The 10709-nt window shown below is 49.1% G+C and overlaps 1 protein-coding gene and 1 long non-coding RNA gene across 14 annotated transcripts in view; one reads left to right on the forward strand and one right to left on the reverse strand.

Annotated features, from left to right (window-relative positions):
* The window catches only part of PPP4R1 (protein phosphatase 4 regulatory subunit 1), a 50102-nt gene extending 44073 nt beyond the window's left edge, over nt 1-6029 (reverse strand). For 7 of the 13 annotated variants that reach the window (XM_081561641.1, XM_081561640.1, XM_081561655.1 and 4 more), the window contains exons 1-2: nt 5822-6029; nt 5685-5729 (exon numbers count right to left, since the gene is read on the reverse strand). In XM_081561641.1, the coding sequence (XP_081417767.1) occupies nt 5685-5729; nt 5822-5828 (52 nt within the window). In that variant the 5' untranslated portion in view covers nt 5829-6029. Of the gene's footprint in view, nt 1-1114; nt 5372-5684; nt 5730-5821 lie in introns of those variants that run through there. The other 6 variants (XM_081561645.1, XM_081561642.1, XM_081561651.1 and 3 more) reach the window with 4 other exon arrangements.
* Nucleotides 6030-6224: 195 nt separating this feature from the next.
* LOC145534349 (uncharacterized) lies at nt 6225-7279 on the forward strand. The gene is made up of 3 exons (XR_014074486.1): nt 6225-6458; nt 6589-6742; nt 6921-7279. It is a non-coding gene; the product is annotated as an uncharacterized LOC145534349 (long non-coding RNA).
* The last annotated feature ends 3430 nt before the right edge of the window (nt 7280-10709 follow it).

The raw sequence follows: 10709 nt of genomic DNA on the forward strand, positions 1-10709 counted from the left end.
CCCCACAAAAGTTCAGGTGTTAGAGGGTGGATAAGTAAGTGAAAGCTGAGTGGTGGGTTTATGATGGTTCATTTGCTTTCGTGTATTTTTTAAATATCCCGTTAAAAATATTAACAGTACTTACTTTTAAAAAATCAATGCAATTCATCATATTAAAAGAATACAGAAAAAAATCATAAATGCAGAACAAGCATCTGAAAAAATCCAACATTCAATTCTAATTTCAAAAAAGGTCTCAGGAGACTCAGGGGACTTTCTCAACCTGATAAAGGGCATTTGTGAAAAAATAATACATTGAACATCAAGATTCAAAATTTCCGCTCTTCAAAACACACTGTTAGGACAATGAAAGGAAAGTCAAAGAATGGGAAATGGCATTTGCAAATTGCCTATCTGAGAAAGGATCAGTGTCTGGAATATACAAAGAACTCTCAAAACTTAGAAAACAAATAACCCAATAAATAAATGAGCAAAAGATCTGAACAGACACTTCACCAAAAAAGACAGATGCTGAAAGAGCCATGAAAAAACTGAGCATTATCAGACTTGATGGAGATGCAAATTCAAACTGCAAAGAAGTGCCAGCAAGGGTGCAGGGCATCTGGGTTCTCCCACACGCTGGGGTGGGGGGGAGTGTAGGGGGAAGACTGCACAGCCACTCTGGAAAATGGGCTGGCAACTTCTTATAAAGTTCAGCAGCCAAACCACCCCCAGGTACATACCCAAGAGACGGAACGGGTATGTCCACCCAGAGACTTGCTCCTGAGTGCTCAGAGTAGCGTCGGAGAGCCAGCCCAAAGCGCAGCAACATTGTAAAGACAGAAAACAGCTGAGGAAAGTAGGTACTCGCTCAAGATGGTATGGATAGTGAAACAGCGTGTAAAGGTCCATGGCTGGAGCCAGCTCTGAGCTTTATGATGCCGGGTGCTTCTTACTCTACATTCAACTGTAAGCGCAGCATGATAAATGCTCAAATACTACCCACACTGGTACCAATCAGGCAGGAAAACGAGTCTGCCCCTAGGCTTGGGGAGAAGGGGGCTAAAAAGACCGACTCGGGAAGGGAGAACTGTGGGGAGGTGGCCCAGGGGCCTGTACTCAAGTCCCCTCTTACAGGCTCCAGGGTGCGCAGGCCTTTCCACCGCCAAGGTGCAGAGATGTGTCGCCTGCTCTTCTCTCAAAACATTAAAGCAGCTTTATTTTCAGGTCCAAGTGCAAAGCCCAACGACTTCCCAATTCAAGGGTAGGAACTGCTCACCCTATCATGTAGCTAACAGCAAACATTCTCCGTCATCAGGAGAGAGAAATCTGAAATTCCAAAATATAAGGCAAATATCGTGAAGTAACAACAGTTCAATAAACAAATAGAACACCTTTGTTTGGATGAGAGGAGGAAACAAAGCACGGGCAGAACAAACAGAAATCCCTGCGTTTAACTGTCTGGGTTCCCCAATCCTGTGGCTACCAGCCCGAGAGGCCGACACGACACGCGTAGTTACAGAGAACAAAGAGGACTCTCCCAAGAGGACTTTCTTTGAGAAGTTCCACAAGGGGGATCATGATCCAAGGCATCATTAACTGATTCCATATGCACGTGGGTGCCACTAAACCCATGTTTAAGCCCCTTTACTAGGACACCAACTATATTATCTCCAAATAGAGACTTCTCTTGTCCAGTCTTGTTGGTAGCAGTCGAAACAAGGTACAAGTCTCATGACTCACTCTCTCAAATCCCCACTTAACAACTCTTCTAAACATTATGGTTCTCAAGGATGCCTTCCTCAGGGTTTGCGACCCACTGACCGGCCGCCCAGGGACACACATTCTGAACTTCCCCAGGCGGTGTGACTCCCAAGAAGCTTATCAATCCCAGTCTCCCTAAGTAGCCGTGGGCACAGAGGCTCCAAAAGGAGTGAGGCGGGGTAGTTACACCCCATCAGCCCTGGTTCTATCACTAACTGCTTCAAACCGGAAAAACAGCATTGGGCAACAGGATTCCAAAACTTCAACAGGAAAAAGTCATGCTATGGCATATTCCAGAACACAGCTCCAAGGCTCGTCCACGGCACGCTAGTCACAGCTGAGAGAAATTAACATGAAGACTAGATTAGCTGTATTACGCATGAGCCTCATTCGAATCACCCGTCCCTACCAGGTTAAATGAAACCTTTGGCAGCATGCTACATGCACCTTCAAGGGTACTATTCTAAGTATAGGTTCAAACAAACTGCCTACACTAGCTGGGGCCGCTCAATGCTGCAAACTCAGGGATCTAAAGGAAAAATGGTCTTTAATATAAAAGTACTCTAAATATTAGAATCAGGAGGTTTGGCTTAAATTCTGGCTAGTACTTAGAGGAGTTTTGTCCCCTGAGAGAATCATTTGGTCTCTATGCGTTATCAGTTAACTTATTTATTAATGTCAGAACACCAGAGTCTACAGGTCCCATCGATCCTAGGAAGAACAACTCATATACGAGAGCAGCTGGAAACCACTAACCTGGCGTCATCTTTCTCTTAGAATAATATTCTTCAACATATTACTTGAACCAAAATTTAAATTTTAATCAAACTCCTTCAGTGAAATTATTTTTACAAGCACTAACTCATCAAATCCTACTGTATCTGAAGTCCCATCTCACCTACCCTAGAAATCCAGCAACTTAACTGTACACCAGAACTGCATCTGTGAAGAACTGATGACAGAAATTTAAAATCTCCTCCTGTGACAGTCTATCTGTAACTCCACACTGGAACCCATCATCCCAGGAACACGAAGGGTTCACCCAGCTTGGAAGTCGCTCTGCTTTCTCTTTGAAATTCAAAGTGCGTCTCATCAGTTAAGCAAACTGAGTTTTTCAATGGACTATTCTCCTAAACTTAATAGTACTGTACAAAGATATTATTTACTGCTGGTAAGGAATCTGCCTGCAATGCATGAGACCTGGGTTTGATCCCTGGATTGGGAAGATCCCCTGGAGAAAGAAATGGCAACCCACTCCAGTATTCTTGCCTGGAAAATACCATGGACAGAGGATCCTAGCTGGCTACAGTTCATGAGGTTGCAAAGAGTCAGACACAACTGAGAGACTTCACTTCTCTCTCTTCTCTATGACCCTCTGAGGTGTACATAAAAGGCACCATTTTTCACACATTAGGGTTTTTATTTTATTCCTCCAAGGGTATCAGTCAAGCCCATCTCTGACCAACCCTTTCCTGTTCTACTCACATTTCTACTGATTCTACATAGAGACTTAAGAGGCTTACAATGAAACATATCAATGAATGACCTGAGACTCTCACCTCAGGATCTGGTGATGAGCCCCCTTTCAAGATCTGGACCTCACCTGGGGCCTCCCCTGGGCTCCCCAGCTGCTCATTACTTGTACAACAGCACTGACTCTCTTCTGTCTTAGTCTAGGATCTGCATTTAGGAAAGGCCACCAAGAATCTGGAGCTCAAGCAGCTGACTCAGCCCTTGGTGTAGCTGAAGGGGCAAGCCCCGAGACAGCCTCCGCCAGCATTGCTTGGGGCAAAAGACCTGGCTCGGAGACACAGTCCAGCCTTACAGGCAGCCCAACCCCCACCTCCTCCACCCCAACATCTCTGGGTCCACTCCCTTGTCCAGGACATGCCGAGCCTCTCCATTTCCTCCCCAGCCATCTTACCCTGGACCAAGGGCTAGGTTCCCCTCTCACCCCAACCTCCCTTCACAACAGACCGAGGGGTCCTTTAACTAGCCGTAGGTAGGTTCCAAGATGGCTTGTTCCTGAATATTCTGGGTAAAGGCATCACCTGTAGAAACTCCAGCCACTAAGAAAAATAAGCAATTATTCCAACAGACTTCCACCAAACTATAAATATGCAAATAAGCTACCTGTACCTTTTAAGGTCAAACATTTCACCCTAAATTAAAACATACTCGACAGCACTGTAAATCAACTGTACTTCAATAAAACATACAGGGAACAAACAGGATCTTAAAAAAGTTCATTGTAAGCACTAGCAGCACCTGTAAATATGTAAATTCTGTGGCGTAATGTTCACATCAGTATCCCCTCCCTGCACTTTCTTTCCAGCTTCCCTTATAACACCACCACCACATAGTAGTTATTATTTACCAGGTATTATTCTAAGTGTTTTATGTGAATTAACTTATGAATGGCTCTAAACAGCTGTCTAAGATGGCTCATGTTAATTCCGCCTATTTACAAATGACCACATTTGGCACTGAGAAGTTCAAGTGAGTTGCAGAGTCTGCTCAAACCGAGGATGCCGAGACTGGAACTAAGCAGTCCTGCTCCTAAGCCTGGTGTGTCCACGACTGTACTGGGATGCCCGGACACCTCACTGTCACACTTACATCATCAAAGCTGCTTGGGAACCGCTAGAGGGGCACGGAGGGTGACCGCCCCTGGCTGCTCTACCCTCAGCAGTCTGGAGGGTCCTGAAGAAATCAGGCCGAGTTCCACACTGGTGGGCTGCCCCTTCTACACTGTGCTCCTTAAGGGTGAAGGAGAAAACTGCAGCTCATCTCTTGGGCTTTGATTGCCCAGGGCACCCAAGTGACAGTAAATGAATGAAACAGTCCTCGACACCTGCTGCAGAGGGGCGTCTTCCACCGAGAAAAAGCCTTGGACCTAAACACACGCCTGAGAAGGCCCCGCATGAGGACAGTCCTTAGTCAACTCTCCAAACCTCTCCAACGCTAACCCTGAAGGAGCCCCAGAGCTGCGGTAACCGACACCTGAAACTTATCAGCAGGTGCGCGCATCCTAGCGGACAGCACGAAAGGAGATGGGAGAGCCGGCCTTCACTACATGAGTACTGCTGCCTTCAGAGAGCCTTTTACTGGGGGGAAAAAAACCGTAAACCCAGACTGCACCAAACATGAGTTTACGTATGGTTCATTCACTTCAGAAATATTTTTTTCTAAAAGCTCCTTATAAAGAGTCAATTTCCCTGACGTCACTCAAAACACCCAGTAATTTAAAAAGTGAGCTGAATTTGAGCAAGGAAACCACGTTAGACAACGCGTTAGACAACGCTAGGGATCTGCTCCCGGCGCCTACAGGAGCGACGCCCGAGTACAGCCCCCAGGGGACTCCCGACGCGGTCCGGACCACCTCCCGGTTCCCCGAGCCCCCACGTCCCCGCACGCCGCCAGCGCCGGAGTCGCCTCCCTGCTGCCTTCCGACCCCGGAGCAGAGCACGCGAGCGGGACGCCTCCTTCCCGACGCTCCTCCGGGAACAATGTCAAACTTTTTGTTTTTCCTGAAGCACAAGACTCCTCCGCTCGGAAACTTCACGGTCCCCAGGAAGCCAGGCGTGGAGGCGCGGGAAGGCCCGGCCGAGCCGCCAGCCTTTGCGCCGAAGAAAGGCGGTCGATGCTTGCGGGCCCGTCCCGCCCGTCCCGCCCGGGCCGCCCCTTCCGCCTCCGCGGACCCGAGCCCCGGGACCCCGCAGCCGGGACCCCGGACCCGGGCCGACGGCGTCGGCGGGGCTCCGGGCGGCGGGCGGCGCCCCGACCCCTGCCTGCCACGGCCACGGCCCCGGCCCCGCCAACCAGCCGCCGCGCTCGCGCTTCCGCCGCCGCGGCTCCGCCCGAACGGCCGCCCCGAGCCGCCGAGGCCTGGGCTCCCCGCCGCCCGCGCCCTGCCTCCCGCCCGCCCGGCCCGCACTCACATCCGTCCGCGTCCTCCGGCAGGTCCTCCTGCAGCAGCGACAGGTCTGCGCCGAGGGAGACAAGAAAGGCCGTGAGCCCGCCGCCCGCCGCCCCGCGCCCTCGCGTCCCCGCCCGCCGCCCGCCGCGGGGCCCGTACCCGCCATCTTGCGGCGCCCCCTCCTCCGCCGTCGCCCGGGGACCCGGGGCTCCAGGGGCGGCGCGCGCGGCGGCCGGTGGACGCGCGCGGGGGGCGGCGCCGCGGGGACGCGCGAGGCGGGCCGAGAGCGGCGGGCCGGGAGCGGCTCCGGACGCCGGGCGGACCCGGCCCGCCCCGCCCGTCTGCGCGCCGCCCCGCCTCCCGCCTCGCTCGCTCCGCCCGCCGGCGCGCTCTCGGCTCGGCCGGCCCCGCGGTGCGCCGAGTCCGAGGCGCGGCTGCCGCTGCTGCCGCCACCGGAACACCGCGCCGTGTGCTGGGGTCGGCCGGGCGGGGCCTCCCGCGCGCTTTGTTGGGTCACTGGCGCTGCCCGTCGGCCCGCGGGCCCCGGTCCCGGCACCTGCCCGCCCGTCTGCTCGGCCACGCGCCGGAGCCACCTCCGGGCGTGAAGCGCCGCCTCCGCGCCGGCCGCCGGGCGCGGCGAACAAAGCCGCGAGGACGTCCCGGCTCCCGCGCTGGCCCTGGCCCGGCGGTGGGCGTGCGGCCAGGTTGCAGGAGGACCGACGAACCTCGCCCCCGGGATCCTTGGGACTAAGGAAGAACGACAGGAACCGAGCACCGAGTACTGGGCGTCCCGCAGGTGCAGGGGAACGGCGCCTCGCCTTAGCTTTTGTCTGTAAATAATTTAAATAATTGTGGTGGCACTCGAGGCGCTCGGCTGAAATCTGCAGCACGCGTTCTGTTACTCCCGTCTTTCCACAAGTGCTCAGGGATGCACGCAATCGCCCAGTATGGAGTGTGGGCCCAGCCCCAGTTCCCTGGCCCACTGCCCACTGGCCTCTGTCCAGGACTCAAGCCCACCTCCGGGTCCCCCAAGGCCTCCAGGATGGTCATGCCCCGAATAGAGACAGCACGGGGACGTGTGTAAGTGATGCCACGTTGGGGGTCTGGCCTCGGGGGAGGAGACGGAATTCCGAATGGTCTGCACGATGATCTTAACCAAGGACATTTAATGCCGTGAAAGAATCAGAGCCTCTGAAATAACGTAATTCTGGGTGATGAAATGGGCCCCACGTAGCTATTCAAAAAACTTCCCTCTCAGATGTTACAGGTTGCAATATGGATTCCATGAAGTGAAGTCAAAGTCGCTCAGTCCTGACCCGACTCCTTGCAACCTCATGGACTGTGGCCTGCCAGGGTCCTCTGACCATGGAAATCTCCAGGCCAGAACACTGGATTGGGTTGACCGTTCCCCTCTCCAGGGGACCTTCCCAACCCAGGGATCGAACCCAGGTCTCCTGCATCGCAGGCGGATTCTTTAATGTCTGAGCCACTGGGGAAGCATGCATTCCATGGTATGTATTATTAATACTTTCTGAGAGTAAGAAAAACTGGAATAGCATCTCTAGGTGTGTGTCTAGTTTATCAGAATGATTAAAACTAAAAGCCAAATGGCCACCATCTAGTTCTCTCCTCTCTTGCAGAACACTCTTGGGTGAATTCAGCTGATACTCACTCTCAAAATGACAAGGAGTTAGAAATTCACAACTGTCACTTGACTCAGTCCATAAGAGCTTTGCCCTGCTAATGCTACCACTTCAGTAATCCTGGGTGGAAAGGGGAGGGCAGGGCATTGGAGTCTTTCCACTAGCTGGGGGGTCTCCCTGCAGCAGCACAGAATCTACAGTGCCAGCTAGGCTTTGGCCCCCAGACACACATGGAGATGAAGGGGACCATCTGGGCAATACACCCAATAGAGTAAGACTCAGTGATGGTGATAAAACAGATGTTATGTTACAAATACTTCGGCCACCTGATGTGAAGAGCCAACTCATTGGAAGACACCCTGATGCTGGGAAAGATTGAGGGCAGGAGGAGAAGGGGGTGACAGAAGATGAGATGGTTGGATGGCATCACCGACTCAATGGACATGAGTTTGAGCAAACTCCAAGAGACAGTGAGGGACAGGGGAGCCTGGCATGCTGCAGTCCACGTCTGCAAAGAGTCGGACACGACTGAGCAACTGAACAACAACCAAATGCTAGCCTGGGATATAGGTCGGCTAAAACTCTGCCTTGGGTAGCAAGGCTGCACAGTGAATTTTATCTCACTTTCTCTGGGAAGGCAGCCAAGGAGGAGGGGCTGTGTAATTGTATCCATATTGTTCAGGAGCTGTGCATTTGATTATCGTCTTACCTGCATCCCACGTTACAGTAGGTCCCTGGAGGCAGCTCAGTGTTTAGACATTTCAGTGAGGACGTTCTTATTCATGGATCAGCACAAGCACGTTTTTTACATGTGATTTTTCTCTCACTCTCTAGCCCTTGTCCAAAGATACAGTAAATGGTTTTTACACCAGTATTTGTAAAGGTTGCTCTGCTTCCTCCTCATAGTAAATGACATTTAAAGAACAGTCATTGTTGTGCTATGGCCTCACCCCAACTGCACTTACAGTGTAGACGGTGGATGCCAAGCTGTGTGCCTAGAGGTCAGAGCACAACCCAGAGTCTGCATCCTTCACCTGCTCTGCCCCTAAAATCTGCAAAACGGGGAATCCACACATCACTGCTTTCAAAAGTATTATCCAACCATGGCTACTAAGGCCTGGATTTTTCAGAAGTCTTCTTCCAAATGATAGTGAAGACTTTTATGAGTAGCCAAGGAGCCTTGGAAATTGATAAACTTGGCTCTCGAAACAACTTAATAAGTATGTTTATTATTGCAAACATAAGTATCATGGGGAAATAATTGCTAATAAAAAACCTACCTGACATTGCTTGCTATGTCATTTATTAATTTTTGAACGGTTTACTTTTTCTTCAGGATGGTCCTTCCTAAAGTGGAAAGTATGTAAAAGGCAGACCTTTTAGTTATGGTTTTGAATAATAATAAATGAATCAACCTGATAATGGAGACATGCTTTTACAATAAAAATGGTTTTTAAATAAATTTTTTAACCTTTATTTTCATTCATCTCTTTTTTTTAGCCAGGTTTATTTGTTTTTCAAAAACTATTTGAAGAACAAATATTTTCCTTTTTTTTTATTAATTTCCAATCTCTTACCCAAAGCCTCCTATACATATTTTGGCAAATTGTATAAAGATAAGTATTTGTGTGAAGTTTCTGTTATCTTTCTTTTCTATGCTTCTTTTAAGTCCCATTTAAGCTCTGTGTCAAGATGAAATTCCAAATTGTGAGTTCTTAGTTTTTCCTAGAGCTTTCATAGTTTGGTTTTGTTTTTCAAAGACATTGGTCTCTTTTTATTCACATTTTCTCACACCACCTTAGGAAAAGAAAGAATAAAGAAGAGAGGAAGGAAACAGCCACAAAACTGAGCCAGAGTTCTCTCTTCTCAGGCTGTCCTTTCTCCGTTTATAGGGGTCCTAGGCTGCCCTGAGATGCACAGAACTTCAGCTCTGTCCACGGTCACCAGGCCGCAGGTTCCCCAGCCTAGGCTTGTTCTGAGCAGAACAGTGCAACCTGGAACCACCACTGTAACCAAGTAGAAAGGAAAGTAAACCCTGTTTCTTATCCACCATGTTAAGGACTCCATTTCTTTCACCACGCTCCAGGTGAATAGAACCAAAAGGATTCTGCATCAAAGAATTCCGTAGTTATTCCAGCCGAGGAATGGTATCCATCCAGTTTGTTCCACACATTTTAATTTCATTAGGAAAGCTAAGATGTGAAATAGCGAGCATTAATGGCAGCACTGGTTTTCTTTATGCCTTTCTCTCAAAATGCACAAAGCACCAGTGGCAATCAAGCTCAAAGCAACGTGGAAGAGCCTGTCCTTGGTGTCTGGTGGAGTACGTGCTTGAGGAAATGTTTATTATTCTGAATCTGGATGGATGAGTCACGTTGAACCAGGAAAATATCATAAGCAAACCACATACTCAAACCCAGATAAACTCAGTGATTAAAAACCCTGATAAGCTCAGTGATTAAACTATGTCTTGATTCTAAAGTCTTCTCATACTATGGCTGCCCCCTGGTTCTATGATTCAGAGGAAAGAGTTTCCATTCCAATTTCACTTCTGTGTAACTCTGTAACAAAATTCCTGTGTTTCTGGTCCTTGTTTCCTTTATTTGACTGGAAAAAAAAATGTATATATATATATTGGCACCATACAGAGAGAAAAGTGAAGTTGCTCAGTCGTGTCCAACTCTGCGACCCCATGAGCTGTAGCCTGTAAGTTTCCTCTGTCAATGGGATTTATCAGGCAAGAATACTGGAGTGGGTTACCATTTCCTTCTCCAGAGGATCTTCCCAACCCAGGGATTGAACCCAGGTCTCCTGCATTGCAGGCAGACTCCTTACTGGCTGAGCCAGGAGGGAAGTCCATTGGCGCCATAACACAATGCAATTCATACAAAAGATAGCTACTCCATTTTTTAACTTTTTATTTTGAAATAATTACAGATTCATAGGAAGTTGCAAAAAAATATACAGGATGGTCCTGTGTACCCTTCACCCAGCTTCCCCCAAAGGTGATAAGTACATCTTAAAACATGCTTGAGATGTATGTACTAGGTTTTATGCTAAGTGCTTTTGTGTACTTTCAGATTTAATCCTCAAAACAACTCTACGAAGTAGGTATTGATATTTACCTATTTTACATTTTAAAAATCAAAGCTCAAAGAGGTTAAAATTTTATGAAAGTCAGATAGAAAATAGCAGACTTGGAATTCAAATGTTGGAATCCTAATTCTAAATGATGCTAATAGGATCTATATGTCATCATGTTCATGACTTTTCCATCAAATCTGTCTCTCAGCCAGCTTCTCTGGCCGAGAAAGAGACGGAAAAGGAAAGCCTCAGGAAAGCCTCTGTCGTTTCACATATACAGTCTTGGGATCATCTTAACTCCAGTTGGGTCGTCTCTCTGT

The sequence above is a fragment of the Giraffa tippelskirchi genome, chromosome 14 (genome assembly GCF_054371585.1).
Source record: "Giraffa tippelskirchi isolate mGirTip1 chromosome 14, T2T-mGirTip1v1.2.pri, whole genome shotgun sequence".
NCBI classification, from domain to species: Eukaryota; Metazoa; Chordata; class Mammalia; order Artiodactyla; family Giraffidae; genus Giraffa; species Giraffa tippelskirchi.